This window comes from Coenobita brevimanus, chromosome 61, assembly GCF_032717465.1.
Source record: "Coenobita brevimanus isolate Jiangsu-jjx chromosome 61, ASM3271746v2, whole genome shotgun sequence".
Taxonomy (NCBI): Eukaryota; Metazoa; Arthropoda; class Malacostraca; order Decapoda; family Coenobitidae; genus Coenobita; species Coenobita brevimanus.
In genome coordinates this window covers 8,299,204-8,318,399 of record NC_137014.1, presented here as the reverse complement: position 1 = coordinate 8,318,399, position 19,196 = coordinate 8,299,204, and the positions used below count along the sequence as shown (strand labels likewise).

Below are 19,196 nucleotides of genomic sequence, written 5' to 3'. Positions count from 1 at the left end.
CGGAGAGTGGAAGAAAGAGAACGTCAAAGGCATAATGGAAGGTGAGTAAGAACCGAAAAGCGAAAAGAAAATGAGTATATGAGGAAATGAGAGAGGGAAAAAAGAAAAGAGGATGAAGAGTGACCGAGAACAGGGAAAAAAGAGGAGTTTTAATAAGATGGAGAGGGAGGAGTGCAATGACAAAGAGACGAGTAAGAGTGGGGAGAACAGAGGAGGAGGGTGAAAGCAATAACCTACGCAGACTGGACAGCAGGAAGGAAACGAGGGTAAGGAGTCACGTCGAGAAGGGAGAGGAGAGGTAAGGATGGAGTGATGGAGAGACGAGGAGCGGTGGAGGGAGGGAGGGAGAAGAGGAGGATATAAAATAAGGAGAGAAGTAAAAGGGGAGGGAAGACGTCAGTGGAGGGAGAAATATGAAGAAAGGAGAGAGGAACCGAAGAAAGCAGAGTGGAGTGCAGAAAGAGACAAACTAAAGGACGAAGAGAAGAACTGAGAGAAAGAGGAGGGCACAAAAAAATGAGGAAGGGAAATGGAGGAGACGAAGAAAGGAAGAAGGAAAGGCAGATAAGGAGGGGAGGGAGGGGTGGAGTGGAGTGGAATGGAGGTGCTCGTGAGGGGAAAACGATCTTGAAGGCAGGACAGGGGAGCGAGACAGAGAAAAGGACACGAGGTAAACAGAGAAGGAGGGCCTGAAGAGAGAGAAGAGGTTGAAGTGGAGAATAGGAGGAAAGATGAGAGAGAGAGAGAGAGAGAGAGAGAGAGAGAGAGAGAGAGTTAGGGTACCTGCATAAGCTTCTTGACCACGTCGCGGCCGAGTATGTGGTCAAACACCGCCTGAAGGAACTGGTCGCCGCTGATGGTCAACTTCACCTTGTCCCTGTGCCAAATCAGTACCCGCGAGTCCTCGATGGCTGTGGCAGACACCTGGGGGAGGGGAGAGAGGTAAGTCAAAGGCGATGGTGGTGAAAGGTGAGTCAGTGGAGCGAGGGAGTGAGTGGGGTGAGGGGTTAGTAGGGAGGGTGAGTGTAGGAGGGGTAGGTAGGGGAGTCTGAGAGCAAAGAGAGAGAAGGGGAATGAATGGGGAAGCGAGTGGTGGAGAGGTGAGCTGTGAATCAGGGAGGGGTGAATAAGGGAGTGAGTGGAAGGAAAATTAAGTGGGGGAGGGGTGAGTAGGGGAGTGAGTGGGGGAGGGGTAAGTATGGAAGTGATCGAAGAGAGGAATGAGTGGACATTGACTGAGCCAGGTCGTCTACAGTAGAAGGAAGGAGGTTCAGAGAATAACAATGGGTGGTTAGTAGGGGTGGAGATGAGTAGGAATGTGAAAGAGTGATAGGAAATGTGGCAGAGACGTGGGGGGAAGGGTTAGTGAGGGGCGCTGTAGGAGAGTGAGCGGTAATGGGGTAAACAAATAGTGGGGAAGGGTGATGGAAAATGAGTGAATTTCGAAATGAGTGGAGGTAGTGGAGTCAGTAGGCGTAGTTATGTGAGTAAGAGTGATGGCGTGAGTGGGGTAGTTGTATGAGTGAGACTGGTGGAGTGAGTGGGACAGTTGAGTTTGGATGGTGGGGTATGCAAGGGTGATGGAATAAGTAAAAGTGGTGGTGTGAATGGACGTGGCTATGTGAGTGGGAATGGTAGTGTGAGGGAGGGTGAAGTTCTGGGTAGGGATAATGGGGTGAGGATGGTGGGCTGAGCAGGTGTGAATGGGGATGGTGGTTTGAGTGGAGGTGGTAGTATAAGGTGGGTTTGGTGACGTGAATGGGGATCGTGGCGTGAGTGGGGCGTGGTGGAGTGAGTGAGGATGGTGGTGTGAATGGTGGAGTGAGTCGGGGTAGGGAAGCAAATGTTGATTAAGCGAATGAGTGTAGAGTGGTGAAGTGCGTGGGCTGGGGGAATGAGGGGATAATGGACTAAGGGGTAGCTGGAGGAGTGAGTGGGGTTGGGGGGGTGTATACGGGGGTTGTGTAAGTGTAAAAATAACTGCCATTACCTTTTCACGAGGGGGTCTTCCTAATGCTCTCCGAGAATTTTATTAATAACCCCTGCAATTTTTTACTGGGGTTATTTTTGACCAGTCCCGGGTTAGTTTTCGGCGTTTGCTTTTCTCTTGTTTTCACTGACAATACACCCATTGAATCGCCCACACGTTTTGTGTATAAAAAGTATGATTCCATGTAATCATTCTTGATGACTGATAATATGAGCAACCATTAAAACAAAGTGATATTCTTTTTTTAGCCCCCATCAGCTAGAGGGCATTGTGTTTATTTTATATTTGTTGGTCCTATAATGTTTAATTCAGCTTAAGAAGAACAAATGTGTGTACGAAAGAGTAACAGTAGTACACGAGTAGAGGATTCTTTCATGAGCAATGATAAGGATTCATCCATCTACAAAAATATAAAATCCTTAAACCACAGTGAGCTGCAACCAGATGCTTTCAATCAGCTCAAAGGAGATTTTCGAGCAGGAGGATTTAGACACTGCATTCATTAACCCTTTCATTCCTAAGGAATCTTTCACGCTGAATAAAATCATCTGGCGGCAAGAGGAGTAAAATATATCAATGATGTCCTCGATAGGAAAGAGTTTGCTAATAAATCAATTTTGTGCCACTGCGACAAAAGCCCGTAGTTTTCGTGGTAATCGATTTTTTTCACAACACCTCTTTCTCAGCGACTTTTATGCCTGATACACCTTGAGAGCTTTTTGGGTGTTAATGCATAATGTCATCATCAGAAAAAAAAAAAAAACATGCAAGAGCACACAGTAAGGTACAATACTGAAATGCATCACTAAAGGATATGACTCTAAATTTAGTAGGAACCTCAGTTAGTTACACGAGAGATTGTTGGTTGTGTACACTCTCTCTCTCTCTCTCTCTCTCTCTCTCTCTCTCTCTCTCTCTCTCTCTCTCTCTCTCTCTCTCGTACAATGCGGATTCCGTTGTTAAAAAGTAAAACAGGCGCTATTTCCAGAGTCATGATCGCCTGTTCACTATATCTTTAGGTACAGTATTTAAAGTGGGCAAATAAAAAATCACATGGAGCTCAATAGAAACACTGGGCCGGATTCGCGTCAGCTTGGGAGGCTTTAATAGCACATCACTCTTCTGCCTTTCAATTAGAACGCGCATTTTACGTGTTATTCTTGCGATCTTCAAGCGATAGCATTTAGCCATGGACACACTTTTCAATACCTTACAGTGGCTGAAGGACAGAAATAATCAGAACTAAAAATTCCACTCCAAAAGAATATCATCCGAGAGTTAAATTAAATTCTTACCCGGACCGAATGGATTGACGATTTATTTTATCGAATACTCATTATCTTCCTATGATTTGGATTTTGTTTGCATCAAGATTGGGCGTAAAAATATTCAAGAAAGTTTACAAAATACAGAAACAAATTGGTAAAGAAGTGAGAGGGAATCCCCTTAGTCAACGAGATGGCTGACTATCACTCCGATAAAACTATGCTTTTATACAATCTCGTCTATTAAGCTGGAATTTTGGCCCGATTTTATTTTTTACATTTTACATTAATATACGGTGGTGATTTCTGACGGACTGACGAGGGAATTGCTTGCCACTCCCGTGCAATTTTGACCCTGTGAGGAAGCGAGGGTGTAGTGAGTGAGGATGGTATATGGAAGAGTGGGAATAAAGGTGAGGTAAGTTGGAGGGTATAGTGAGAGGGAGTGGTGGAGAGGGGAGAGTGGAGTGGTGGCAGAGTGAATGGAGGTGGTAGAGTGTGGAGAATAGATTGGTGGCAGAGTGAGTGGGGGTGATGATGTGTGGAGAGTGGAGTGGTGGCAATGTTAATGGGGGTGGTTGAGTGTGGAGAGTGGACTGGTGGCAGAGTGAATGGGGATGGAGGAGTGTGGAAAGTGGAGTTATGACAAAGTAAGTGGGAGTGGTAGAGCATGGAGAATGGAGTGGTTGCAAAGTGAATGGAGGTGGGGGAGTGTGGAGAGTGGCGTGATAGCAGAGTGAGTGGTGGTGGAGTGTGGAGAATTATGTGATGGTAGAGTGAGTGGGGTGGTGAAGTATGGAGTGATGGCAAAGTGAATGGGGTATTGGATGTGGAAAATGGATTGGTGGTAGAGTGAATGCGGGTAATGAAGAGTGAGTAGGGATGGTAGAATGTTAGTGACGGGGTACTGAGCGAGGAAAGATGACGAGTGATACAACTGAAAGCGTGGAACTAAAAACATATGTAAGAGTGGATGAGTGGGATAATGGCTAACCTGGAGAGTGGCGTAGGATGATGAGTGGCACTGGAGTAACTGGGTATTAGAAAAGTGAGTGGGTGCAGAGTGAGTGAGTGAAGATTCAGTGGCTAAATAAAAGAGTGAGGAGCATTGTAGTGAGTAGCGGGTGTGGTACTAGTAGTGTGAGTGGGTTAGTGGTGGACTGAGTGGGTGAGTGGCGGAGCGAGTGGGGGGTGATGGAGTGACTGGTGAGTGGTGGAATGACTAAGGGAGTGGTTGAGTTACTTTGAGAATCGTGGAGTGAATGACGGGATGGTGGAGTGACTGGGGGAGTGATGGATTGACTGGGAGAGTGATGGAGTGACTATTGGAGTGGTGTAGTGGCTGGAGGAGTGGTGGGATGACTGGTGAGTGGTGTCGTGACTGGGAGAGTGCATGGTGGAATCACTGGGAGAGTGGTGGAGTGATGGGAGGAGTGGCGGAGTGACCTGGGACATGTGACTGGCGGGATGGTGGAGTGAGCATAGCTAGACTGACCAGAATAGTGGAGACACTGGGAGAGTATACGGGTGAAGTAAGTCACAGGCTATGAGAATAGGTGTTCCTGGGAGAGAGGATGCAAATCAAAGCAAAGATATTGGCATTGCACTACATTTAAGCATCCAACATGCTGTGCATGAGAACCCTCACAGACCACATTAATACATTTACTACGGTGTCAATTTACCATTTACCTATGCAACTGACATATTTTATTGGGACCTATGGGAATGAAGGAATTAATAATGATGTTTAGCAACTCCTTCACCGAAGGTTTCTTTCACTGTTTTGTGTTCTGGCAAGCTATTTTATTCAGTTTACTGACGACTCTTCTTGAAGTGGTTAAGATCTACCAAAGCATAAATGAATGTGAAAGCTTATACGTAGATGTGACCACCACTGTAAGATTATGAGTCACCTGGAGTATATGAATATGGAAATCAATAAAAGAAGTTAAGCCAAAAAAGGGAACCAACACATAAACTTGTCAACCTTTATAAGGTTCTGACAATCTGTATCAGGGTTTGACAAGTTGCATAAAAATCTGAACCTGCACAATGGTCTGACAGCATATTCAAGATATTATTAGCCTGTTTAAGATCTAACAGTCTAAAAAAGGACTTGTTATCCTATACCACGATTGGGCAAGGAACAGAAGAACTGTTTAGCCGATCCGAGAGCCTGTCAGCCTATTCATGGGCTTGTTAGCCTACATGAGGCCCTGTCAGCCTAAATGAAAATAATTACGAGATCCCGGCAGCCCATACAGTACAGTCTGTCAATGTATGGTAGGACCTGCCCGCCTCATCAGCAGCCGTCAGCGTATAGGAGGACCCATCAGCCTATAAGAACACACGTCAGTTTATATGAGGCTCTGTCAACCTGTTTAAGAATCTGATATAAAAATGAGCGCCTGTCAGACAAGGTAAGGACCTCCCAGCTAATATGAGGGTTCGTCAGCCTATATGAGAACCTGTCAGCCTATATGAGCCCTATATCCCAGAGACCGAGTGAGATCAAAGACGCCATCTTAATTGGCCTGTCCTTCTAATCAGGGCAGCCGGTGCTACCTGGCGGTCCCCAATTACCTACCGAGATCCCGATGTTGGAGCCAGGAGGGAAAAGATTGTGCTGAGCCCTGTGGTGAGAGAGAGAGAGAGAGAGAGAGAGAGAGGGTGAGCCCTGTGGTGAGAGAGAGAGAGAGAGAGAGAGAGAGAGAAAATCACTCCACCCTAATGGGAATGTGTGTGTTCAGGAGATCTAGGGCCCGATTCACAAACAAACTGGTGATTAAGCCCTTGTCGTCGCCAAGACCTGTTTTTGTAGGATGAGTAAGAAATATGGGAAGGTTCTCCACTGCCCCTTTCTTGTGCTTCCTTCAAATAAAAAATCTTAGTTACGACGTTCATTGGATCATAAGTCTGTTTGTGAATGCGGGCTCAGAGTGATTATAGTGCCACCATTAAATTTATGAATGACTGTATCCTCGTTTGGTTGGACAATTTCGAAACATCTTTTCCCCCGTGATATGCTTTGTGTAATGACTCTTTCACCCTCAGGTTCCTATGGCTCACTATTAGCTAAACATAACTATCTGGTGTTGCCTGAAATGTAGTGCTAGAGTTGTTCTGATCATGAGAAGCTTAACAGTGCCAGTATTAACACTCTCAGGTTCCTATGCTCACATTTAGCTAGGTAGAACAGTCCCAGGAGCGATGTGACAATGTGTAGGTTAATATCCTGTAGTATGTTTAATGATGCAACCCACGACGATAAAAGAATGTTATAAACAAAATGCATGACAAGAATGTGTAACACGCATACTAAATCGCTTAGGAAGAAATGTTACGAAGTCTCCTGTGCTAAGGATAATACGGCTCACCAGTATACCGACGCATCTGTAAAGCATCTGTGCAGCTAATCTACCTGTAGGTCTGATCTTTGTGTTAGACACAGGTATAAGATTAACTCACCTGTAAAACAAAATCATTACGCTGAACCACCTGCAGGACTAATGAGCCTGCATGAATGACCCATTTGCAACAATGATGCACCTGTAAGATTAAACAACCGTGCGATCAGTGCACCTGTAGTACTAGCCCACCTGCATGATCCGATTATAAAACTAACTTACCTGTAATGCACCTCTGCTTGTAAGAAAAGTGTGTCTAAAAGACACATATAAACAGCCAACCTGTTTAATCATCACACTTTAAAGAACATCAAACAATAAAACTGATCCACCTGTGAGACTGATCCACCTTCAACATACATCCGTAAAGGTGATCCACGTATATCATAAAGCCGGAAGTTTCATCCACCTGTAAGAATGAATAGCCAGTAAAACTGATTCATCTATAATACTGCCCTAAGTGTATGACTAACCATCAGTAAGACAGACTTACTTAAAAGACTGAACCTCCTATACGACTGGCCTCTCTGAAAATTCAACCAACCAACATGTACGGTCTGTAATGATTCTTACCTGCATGGTTGAGTATAACTTTAAAACTGAACCCCCAGTAAGATGATCCTTCTGCAAGACTGACTCCTCCATCCGAAAGACTCATCTCTGAGAATGATCCAACTGTAGGAATGATTCATCTATAACACTGAGCCACCTTTAACGCAAACACACCTATAAGAGTCACATGTCACACGCACACACCTGTAAGACTTATCCACCTCCATGAATACAATTGTAAGAGTCACCCACCTGTAAGACGCACCCACCTATAAAGATCAACCACCTATTAGATGCATCCACCTGTAGGATGCACCCTTCTGTAAGATTCACCCACCTGCAAATATGCACTCACTTACAACACACATCCTCTTTTAAGACATTCCACCTGTAAGAGTCATATTTCTCTTAAAGCTAACTTACCTGTAAGAGTCACTCACCTATAAGACGTAAGCATCCGTAAGACACGCACCTGTAGGACGCATCTGCCTTTAAGAATCGCCCACCGGTAAGGGTCACCCACCTGTAAGACGCACCCACCTGGAAGAACTCATCCGTGGAGACGCCAAACCACTCTGGCGAGTCGAGGAACTGGTGCTGGGAGACTATGTGCAGCGCCCGCCCGTTCTGGCTGATCACCAATCTGAGGACAAGGCAGGGTTTAGGCTGGGACAAGGCAGGGATTAAGTGGGGAAGAGGCAGGGGTTAAACACGATACGGCAGACGGTAGAAGGGAATCAGATAAGGTAGGGACAATGAAGGGGTTCAAGAAAGAACGAAAGAAGGTAGGCATTGAAGAGGCAGGGGTTAGGAGCAGAGAAGCAGGGGTTAAGAAAGACAGAAGGAATTAAACTGGGCACGACAGGGAGGCAGTATCATGGCGAGTGCTAGCCATAGCACAGGAAGAGAATAGGCAATACACAGTAGAGGTTAGACACAGACCGGTAGGGACCAGGCAAGGTACAAAAGGGAACTGAGCGAGGATTAAACATAGCACGGGAAAAAATACGTATAGCACAGTAGGGGTTAGGCACGAATTAGGCATAGAACGGCAGTGGGTGGCAAAGACAATCAAGATTTAGCCAGAGTGCGAAAAGGGTTAGAAGGGATGAGGTAAAATGTGAAGAGGTGATTGGAGAGAGTGGCATGCAAGGAAGAAGGAAGTTATTATAAAACAAACAGACAGAGATGCTGTGAAGAGGACAGGCGGGGAGACTGAAGGGGCAAGATGTGGTCTGGGTAAATAAGAAGGCGCAAGGTTGAGGCACTGGAATGGAGGGGCTGAGAGGCTGAGCGGGAGGGACTGAGAGGAAGAGGTCATGGGGGAGAGGCTGTGTGGGAGGAATCATGGGAGAGAAGCTGAGAGAGAGGGGTCATGGGAGACAAGGGCTTAGAGGGAAAGGCTGAGAAACTGAGTGGAGAGGAGGGACTGAGTGTACAAAGAAAATGCAAAAAGAACTGGAAGAGAAAGAGAATGGGGAAGCGGTGAGGGAGAGAGATTATTTAGGGATAGAGCGTATTGAAGGAGGGGGATCTACAATAAGGCAGGGAAGAATGATTGACGGATTAGGGATGGGCAGGGGATGAAAGGCTGGCCCTATATGGAGGAAACCTGAAGTAATGATATCAAGGTGAGAGGGGAAACGAAGCAGGGAACTGGGAGATGAGGTTGAACAAGGATATTGAGGGGGAAGACGTTTCTGGTTGGGGTCGGGAGTGAAAGGAGGGAGGAGGAGGTGGTAATGTTAAAGGGGAGGCTGCGAGTAACAGTAAAGTGGTGGCAACTGGTGTTAGGAAGAGACAAGTATAAGTGTAAAAGGGTGGTATTAGGGGGATACAGACAGCATGATATAAATATGTGCAGCACCACAGGAAGTATGAAAGCAAACTGTGAGTAAATTCTTTGAGTTAGTGTTCTTAGAAAATACATCATGGAAAACATTTAAAAATCTGCCTCCGCTGAGATAAGAATAACATCACTAATTACATTTTAGTATATTAAGGAATTCGAAAATGCCACTGTTAAGAACCGAAAATAGTGAAAGTACTAGAGAACAGGTCAAACAATCCTGAGTTATCTCCTTCACAGTCACCCTGCTGTCAATAAAGATAATAATAATAGCTAGAATTCTGAAATTGCTGAAGCAATATTCAAAGAATTCCATATTCCCGATGAAAATACTTTTATCATTGTAAAACTAATATCGAGGGACTGCTTTTGATATGACTTCAATTTTTTTACGGATTTTGACCTGTGACCTTGAGATCATTGTCAAAATCATTAATACTAAGCAGATCACGTTCACTCAAGACCCACTACATTTTCACCAAGTTTGGTCAAAATCGGCCAAATACTTTCCGATTTAGTACTTTCAGGCATGAGGCAGCCATTATGATTTTCCTCAATATCTCAAAAAGTATTTGTTGGATCTCAATACAATACCCAGGTGCACTTGTATATGTTAAAAACTACATACTCGAACATTTGCAAAGTAATCGTTTCTGTAGTTTTTGCTGCGCAGGAGAGCAAAATATGAAAAAAATAACAAAGAGGGTGCTAGTACGGAGCTAGTGCTCGGGAAAAAAAATGTCCCAAAAGAAGCCTCCAACCAAGATACATAACGCCTGAAAACTCCAAGTCTGTCTCGAACGGTTTTGTAATGCCAGTCTTGTAAAGCTTCCAGGGGAAAATAAAAAGAATACAATATCAATCAGAACTCCACAGACTGTGGAGTTCTTAATAATAAAAATAATAATAACAATAATAATAATAACAATAATAATAATAATAATAATAATAATAATGCAAAAGCATTTTCACCAACGAAGTGGGACAAAGACAGCTACCCACGCATTCCTTGTCCGTGTGTGTCCCAAAAGCTCAAATAAAACTGGCAAGAGTTAGAAGGCAGGATTGTGCATCTTATTCTTGTACGCACTGGAGACTTCGTAATGCCCTTTCCTAAACGGTTTATTTTGTCAGGTCTTCAATTTATTCCCTATCCTCCAAGAAGAAAGTGTTGGTTAGGAGGGGAAGGGCAGCTTTAGCCTGTTGCACAACTGGTTCACGTTCAGATGTTGCTGGGGCCACAGTCACAACAGCAACAACAACAATAACAACAAAAAATCGTATAGTTTATTGCAGCAACGTAAAAACCGTTTAATTTGTAAAACAAATCGCTGTGGAAGAAGCGTCGCAATTTATCCCATGCCGACTATATATATATATATATATATATATATATATATATATATATATATATATATATATATATATATAATATATATATATATATATATATATATATATATATATATATATATATATTTATTTATTTATTCATTTATTTGTTGAAGAACAAAAGGCACAGGAAATTTCAGTACTCCGCTTCCGTTATCCTAATAAAATATAACAATTAAAAAATTTATAACAAAAATACTGAATTTTCACCCCTCAACTGAGCCTTGTTTGTGCAAACAGAACCTGAGACGAAAGTATTCTGGAGTTTCTACTACTTGTCCTTCCTGAGAAAGCAAATCATACTTACGAGAGAGATTAGGTCGTGATACGTCTGTGAAATCCCCTAGAACTTGCTTCCCAGCGGTTTCGTAACCCCTCTTACACTAAAAGAGGACGGGGTGGGTGGATTTTATATCAGATGCTTACTTTTTCCTCATATTCATGTCTTTTAAAAGATCAGCGTTGGTCCTGGTCTTTCAACTGGTTGTGAACAAAGAAAACTGAGTCAGGTGATGATAATGATGATGATGGCACCATTAACATAAGCAATACTACCAACACTTTGAACAACACTACCCTGACGGTATATCACTCCCCGTAGTAGGAGAGGTAGAGAGGAGGGAGGAAGGCCGGGAGGAAAAAGAGAAGACAGCAAGATCGGGAAAGTGGCAGTTAGTGGAGCAGGAAGGAGGAAGACAAGGGTGAGAGGCAGGTGAGCATACAGGACAGCACGCTTAAAGTGAGACAGGCAGGTAGGTTGGTGGGTAGGAAAGAAGGAAAGAGGTTGAAGAAGAAGGAAGAGGTGAGCAAAGGAGGTAAGCAAAAAGACCAGACAGGGCTGGTAAACTGGGATAAGGAAGGGACGGAGGCGGGGGTGAAGCAGGAGGGGAAGAGGTAAGGGTGTGGCAGTGAAGCAAAGGTGCAACAGGAAGGCAGCAGGGTGAAGAGGGACTGAGGGAAGGGTTAGGAAGAGAGGGACAAGTGAAGCAGGGGTACGGTAAGGATGCAGAGGCGAGGCATGAAGACAAAAATGAAGCTGGGGGGTGAGGGTTTGAAAGGGAGGAAGGAGTGAGGCAGGGATGAATGGTGAGGCAGGAAGGGAAGCAGGGTGGGAGGCAGGAGTGAAGCAGAGACGGATGGGTGAGGCAAAAATGAAAGATGAGGAAGGGAAGCAAAACGGTGAAGTAAGGAAATACACAAGTGAAGCAAGGAGGTAAAGGTGATGCAGGGATGAAAAAATGAATAAGGGAGGCAAAATTAACGCAGTGAGACAGGAGTGAGGTTAACACAGAGGGGTAAGGCAAGGAAGCAAAGAGGTAGAGTACGAAGGGAAAGGCGTGGTAGGGAGGCGAGGGTGAGGAAAAGAGGAAGGAAATATGAAGCACGGCGGCAAAAATGAGGAAAGGAGGAACAGGTGAGGCAAGGAAGCAGGTTGAGGCAGCGAAGAAAGAATGATGCAAGGCGACCAAAGTAAGAAAGGAAGGAATGAGGCAAGAAGGCAGGTAGGCAGGGATGAAGCATAGAGAAAGAAATGAAAGCAGGAAACATTAATTAATTTAAGGAAGCAGAGGTTAGACAAAGAGGTAAGAGAAAGGCATGGAGGAAGAAGAATAGCAAGGCAGGAATGATGCAAGGAGGCAAGAGTGAGGCAAGGAGACAGAAGTGATGCAAGAAGGCAGAAGTGATGCAAGGAGGCAGGAGTGAGGCAAGGAGGCAGGAGTGAGGCAGGTAAAGGGCCAAGGAAGGAGGGTGTGGGGGGGATGTGACGTGACGAGCCACCAGAAAGAATTAGATCTTTTTCGTACCTGTTGCTGCCTCCCCTCCACCTACCCCAGCCCCCTACCCCCTCGCCCTTTTTTTTTTTAACCTGACTCTCTCTCTCTCTCTCTCTCTCCCTCTCCCTCTCTCTCTCTCTCTCTCTCTCTCTCTCTTACATTTACTTTTTCTCTTCTTTTTTTTCTCTCTCGCGTAAATTGCCTCCTGTTGTCTCCAGTTCAGTATATCTCTTTCCCTCCTTATCCTTCCATCATCATATATTCCCCATTGCGTTTCTTCCTGTCTTTACCCTTCCCTCTCTTGCCTCCTCGCCGCACAATTTTCTTCTTCCCTTCCTCCTCCAATTATTATTGTTCTTTCTCTTCCTGTCATTTCAATTCAATCACGTTATTTCCTTTCCTCTCTCCCTTCCTAATTTCCTCACACCTGCTCTCTCTCTCTCTCTCTCTCTCTCTCTCAAGGAGCTATGATTTACTGTAGTTCTCAGCCTTTAGTATAACAAATGTTAGTACTTTCAGGTCTTTCTTGTTGGCTCTCAGTTAGTTGCTGCTTGACTCCCTCGAGAGAGATGTGTTCATCAGGTAGACAATCTTATCATGTGAGTAACTGAATGTAATGTTAAGAAATATTAAACATACTTGTAAAAAGTAAATTGAATGTAAAACATCACAGGATCAACGTATTTTCATGTATTTGAGTTATTGCTTCATGACACAGAGAGGGAAGTCTAAAGTCCATTGTCGCTATTTTCCTTCATAGACCATTTAAGAGTTTACAGGAATCAATTAGTTTTAAGTAACCAAATCGTCATGAATTAGCGATATTGTATTATTATGCGAATTCACTACACTATATTATTATGGGAATTCACGAAGCATTAGTGAAAACCTAGTGCAATTCGCTCAGCCGTAACCATCCCCGCAGCACTTAGATTGTAACATGTTTTCGAAATATTTGTCATTGTTTCATGAGTGACTGTGTTTACGTACTGACGCAGTGCATCACTGATATATATTATTGCGTGTATACTGTCGGGGAAGGAAGCCACTACCATTTCTCACGTATCAAGCCTGGTGGTTTGAGAAAGAAATAGCTGGGGTAGGACGGCTACCTGGGGCAGACGTATGCCTGGACAGCGAGGATTCCCGGAGATTACACCCTTCGTGTCTCGAGCTCAGGGTCTTTGTAGTTCTGCACGTCATACCTCCACCCACGGTAGTAGTTAGTTGGTGCTGAACAGCTGTGAAGTGCGAATGTAGCTGAGAGCAGTGAACCCAGTCTACTGTAGTTCTCGATGCCATATTTCTTCGGCCTGCAGCCCAGGGAGTGTCGACGTAGTGACGAATGAGCTCATGCAGGATCGTCGAAAATTTATCCCTTGCCCGGCAGTGTCTTAGTGGCGACTCCAGTTTTGTAGTCCCGTGACTCCATATCTCTAGTTAAGAGTATTCTTTCCGTGTTTTCTAGGCTTAAGATTGCGCGAGTGAGTGAATCTATTTGCTTAAGATTCTTGCAATGTAAGAATATCTCTAATAAATTTACAGTTATTCTCTTAGAGCTCTATTAAATGCAAAATCGTGTTTCATTTCTGCATATGGTTCTTACATAATTTGTTTGCTTCCAGTTTTTTTTTTTTTTTTTTATGTGAGGAAGAAGGAACCAAAGGCCGAGCCCGCAAGAACGCTTCTTCCAAGAAAAACAAACAAACAAACAAACAATACAAAGGAGAGCCAAATTCAAGATTCATTCATTTCGAGATGCCTGGACACACTGCGTTTGAAAGACTGGAGATCATAGGAAGCAGGAAATACGGACAGAGAGAGACAGTTTCAGAGTTGACCTGTTGCATAAATGAAAGACTGGGAGTAACGGTTAACTCTTGCATTAGAGAGTTGGACAGAAAAGGGATGTGAGTTTGTTGCTAGACGGGTGCTACGAGCCCGTCATAGAGGTGGAGGGATGCATGCAGACAGTTCAGAGGAGCAGTGACCATTGAAGTAGCGATAGAAAAGAGATAGAGAGGCAACAGTGCGACGAAGAGACAGAGGTTGAAGGGAGCCAGTAAGAGGAGGAGAGTTGATGAGACGAATAGCCTTTGACTCCACCCTATTGAGAAGAACTGTATGTGGGGAGCCTCCCCACACATGAAAGTTGTACTCTAAACAGGGGCGAATAAAACCCGTGTATAAAGTCCACAACTGTGCAGGGATTAAGAAAGCACGGAATCGGCTTAGCACACCTAATCTCTTGGAAGCAGATTTTACAAGAGAAGCAATATGATCTTTCCGAAATAAGTCCCGAGTGAATGAAATCCCAAGCATGTTGAAGGATGATGCAGGATTGAGCTGGATATTATTAAACATTAGTGGGTACTCCTGTGGAAGATTTTGACGGGTTGATAGGTGTAAAAACTGAGTCTTTGATGCATTAAAAACAACAAGATTATTTTTATCCCAGTCAGAGATACGAGCCAAGTCAGACATTAGGTGTGCCATAGCCTCATCCCTTGTTTGTTGAAGTAACTGCTGAGAGGGACGTTGTGGGAACCGAATGGAAAGGTGAAGGGTGGAGTCATCAGCGTATGAATGGATAGGGTTAGATGTACAGCTTAGAAGATCATTGATGAATAAAAAAAGGAGAGTTGGTGATAGGACAGAGTCCTGAGGAACACCACTGTTGATAGATCTAGGAGAAGAACGATGGCCGTCTACAACAGCAGCTATAGAACGACCAGAAAGGAAGCTAGAGATGAAGGCACAGAATGAAGGATAGAAACCGTAAGAGGGCAGTTTGTAAATTAAAGATTTATGCCAGACTCGATCGAAAGCCTTTGAGATGTCAAGTGCAATGGCAAATCTTTCGCCAAAGTCCCGAAAGGAGGATGACCAGGAGGATGTAATGTGGGTGAGAAGATCGCCAGTGGAGAGTCCCTGACGAAACCCAGGCTGACGATCAGAAGGAAAGTTGTGATAGGAAAGATGCTTTATAATTTTTCTGTTAAGAATCGACTCGAAAACTTTTGAGACACAGGATGTTAAAGCAATTGGACGATAGTTAGAGGGTTGGGAATGGTCACCCTTCTTTGGAACTGGCTAAATGAGAGCAACCTTCCAGCAAGAAGGAAAGGTACAAGTTGAAAGACAAAGGCGAATGAGTTTACCTAGGCAGGGTGTAAGCACAAAAGCACAGTTCTTGAGGACAAAAGGAGGGACTCCATCAGGCCCATATACCTTGTTAGTATTGAGCCAATGATGGCAGAAAATACATCAGCTGAAGAAATTTTAATGTCAGTCATGAGGAAGTCAGAGGGGGGAAGTGATGGAGGAACAGCACCGGAATCGTCTAAGGTGGAATTGGAGGAGAAAGTCTGAGCAAACAGATCTGCTTTATCAGTAAAAGAAATAGCTACAGAGCCATCAGAATAGAAAAGAGGAGGGAAGGATGATGCACAAACTTTCCTACATGTTGATCATGGCTGGTAGTTAAGCCAGTTCCTTCATTTCCATTTAGAAACCGTTTGCGCAAGCTAGGTGTTTGCGAAAGCAAGAATCTGTTTAGTGACTGGTGTAGAGAAACACGAGTCTGAAACAGAAGTTTATTCCTGACTAGTTTCGCACAGAGACTTCTTCGGAGAAACTAGTCAGGAATAAACTTTGTCTCAGACTCGTGTTTCTCTACACCATTTATATACATCTGTCATAATGTCTCAACAATCTGTTTAGTGTTATTACTAATTTATTAGGAGGCAAGGACAATTTCTTTCAGAGGCCAACAGTACTGTTAGTTCAGTATTCGTGAGTAATTATCTCCGTTGTGTACTGTTTGGGGAGAATGTTTATAAATTCCTCGTTTTTAGAGACCCACGAAGTAAGCCAGAATAAAGTTTATAAAATTCTCTCTTCTATAGATAACCGGCACCGTAAGCCAGAATAAAGTAGAACTTAATACTTTATTTCCTAACTAGATTCCAACGTGATAAGTGATGACTTTCCTTTTCCTCCCATTGAAGTGGAGTAATATTTTCTTTTCCTTCCAGTGACAACTGGTGGTTTATTTTATTTTCCTTTCCCCCATGACACAAAGCTTCAATACTCATTTTTTTCACTACCATTTCGATAAACTTTCCTTCGAACATATCAGTCAAACAGGGGGTTGTTTCAATATACAGGTATTATTATGGCTGATTGCAGGAAGATACGGAAGGTGGGGAAATACAGAAGTTCTGTTTTGCTATCTCAACAAAAAATCAGTAACTAGTAATAATCTTCCCATTCATTTAAAGACCTGCCCACTGGCAAGAACCACAAGGTCCGTGTGATCTGGCCTGCCAATAGTTTTATCATGCTCGTGAGATCATTATAGCAGCAGCGCCATTTTAATCAGGTTAAGTGGACAATTGCAGTATGGGTCAGCAACATAATGAGAGTGGTAGTGGATGGAAGAGGATAGGTGGGTGTGGTCCTAGGTGGGTGAAAGTGGATGAAGAGGAGTAAAATTCTGCTGGATGTAGATGGGTGTGTTCGGTGGAGTGGGTGTAGGTGGAGGAAGAGCCTCAAGACTGTGTTGGCTGTAAGTACAATGGATGGATAGGTGAGTACGGATGGGTTCGTGACTTCGTGTAGATATGGAGGTGTAAGGCTATGATGGGTCGGAAATAGGTGAGTATGGTCCTAGATAGACAGGTGGTTAGGAGTGGGTGCAGGAGGATGGGAAGATCTAAGATCCTGTTGGGTGTCGGTAGATATGGTCGTAGGTGAGTGAAAGTGCATACAGGAGGTGCAAGATTCTGCTGGGTGTAAATGAATGACAAGGTGTGCGATTATTAAGGGTGTAGGTGGGTATGGTGCATGATTCAGAGATAAGTGAATAAGAATGACATTAGCTCATTCAAGCGATGCAAAGCATGTAAATTGGAATGGGTATGAGATGAGCAGATGTATCCTAGGTAGGAAGGGAAGGGCATAAATGCATAACATTAGGGGTGGATGTGGTTGGGTAGGTTGTAGACAGCTTATTATAGGTGTGTGTATCGTCTGAGGTGGGTGTAATTCAGATGTGGATACAGGTGGGTAGGGTGTAAGTGATAAATATGAGTGGTGTCTGAGGTGGATGAAAATTGGTAAGTGTGGCTAATAAATGGACAACGGTGGGATATTTGCAGACGATGTGGGTAGGACTGGTGATGGAGATGACTAGGTACATATGAGTTAAAATCAGATATGCATGAAGGTGGGTAGAGCTGGCAGTTGGTAGGGCAGATGAAATATGTATGGGGAGTGTCGCAAGGGTGTGTCGGGTGTAGGCGAGTGAAATTAGGGGGAGTTGTTGCAGTTTGTGATTGTGAGGTGGTAAGTCTGGTGGGCAAGTTTAGGGGTGGGGTTGGGTGAGATGGGTGAGTGTGGCTGTTGAGTGAATGTGGGTTTGGAGTGAGTGTGGGTGTAGATTAGTGTGGGTGTGGGTGAATGTGGGTTTCGAGTGTGAGAATAGTGTAAGTGTGGGCCTAGGTGAGTATGGGTGTAGGGGGAGTGTAGATGTGATGAGAGTGTAGGTGTGACTGAGTGTGGGTGTGACTGAGTGCGGGTGTGGGGTGAGTGTGGGGGTAAGGTGAGTGTGGGCATAGGTGAATGTGGGTGAATGTGGGTGTGGGTGTGGAGCGAGTGTGAGTACAGAGTGAATGTCGGTATGGGATAAGTGTGGGTGAGTGAAATGTGGGTGTGGGATGAGTGTGGGTAATGAGTGAAAATGGGTGTGGGGTAAGTGCGACTGTGTGTGGGTGTGGGGTGAATGCGGGTGTGGGTGGGTGTGGGTAAGCGTCGGTGTGGGTGAGTGTTGGTTTGGGGTGAGTGTGGGTGTGGGGTGAACGTGAATGCGTGGTGAGTGGGTGTGAGGTGTGTGTAGGTATGGGGTGAGTGTGAGTGTGTGGTGAGTGTGGGTGTGGGACGAGTGTGGGTGTGGGGTGAGTGCGGGTGTGGGTGAATGTGGGTGTGGGGTGAGTGTGGGTGTGGGTGAATGTGGGCGGAGGTGAGTGTGGGTGTGGGTGATTGTGGTGAGCAAAATAAATAATATGGTTGTGGCCGTTAACAGATTATCTCCTTGCTCTTTCCCAATGCTCTCTGTCTGTCTGTCTCTCTCTCTCTCTCTCTCTCTCTCTCTCTTCTCCAACCTGCCTAGAACAAAGAAGACTGGCGAACCACCTTTTCAGGACGAAATTACACAAACTTTCTTCCCTTCCTTCTTTTTAACATTTTTTCTCCGTTCTTCCCTTTTCTTTTTCCGTTGTAGTCTTCCTTCTATCCTTCCACCAAGTTTTCTTTCATTTTTTTTTTCCATTGCTCGTTTAAGTACGATTATTCATTAAGATAGTTTATTCAAGTTATATTTTTTTCATTTAGTGTTACAAGGCTTGTAGTAGTAGTAGTAGTAGTCGTAGTAAACCCTGGTAGTTGAGGGGTTAATGTTGGTAGTGCCTAACTACTTCGGTTCGAATATTTCTCTGGAGCTTAATAAAACTGACAAGACGGCAGGAGTATAATAAATTAATACTTCCAAGGACTATAGTTGAGATAACCTGAATAACATTAGATGTGAACTACGGTACTTAAACCGCCTGTGTTCGTCGCTTTTTTTTTTTTTTTTTTTTTTATTCTTGCTGCCAAAAAAGTTATTCATTCCAGCTTACTGAATTTTTTTTTCCGAACTACAAGAGATACACATTTCGTTGATAAAAACCTTTAGTTCGGGCAGCTTTTCTTACGTTGAACATAATCATCTTAAAGCAGCAGATATAAGCAAAATAACACGTCGCCTAATTCAAGGGATTAACCTGGAAATGGCAGAAGTCACATAATCCACGCACCTAATGGGGTAGTTTCCCCGCTTAACGAAGTACTCAGTTCGTACTCTGCAAACCCCGCCAGCTGACATCTTTGACAAGCCATTCCCCTAACGCAGCTTACATTCTC

General features: G+C 44.1%; 1 protein-coding gene across 1 annotated transcript in view; it reads right to left on the bottom strand.

Annotated features, from left to right (window-relative positions):
- The window catches only part of LOC145403615 (popeye domain-containing protein 3-like), a 592,299-nt gene that overhangs the window by 34,117 nt on the left and 538,986 nt on the right, over positions 1-19,196 (bottom strand). The window contains exons 3-4 of the mRNA XM_080275292.1: positions 7,758-7,860; positions 784-924 (exon numbers count right to left, since the gene is read on the bottom strand). Of these exons, the coding sequence (XP_080131418.1) occupies positions 784-924; positions 7,758-7,860 (244 nt within the window). The remainder of the gene's footprint in view (positions 1-783; positions 925-7,757; positions 7,861-19,196) is intronic.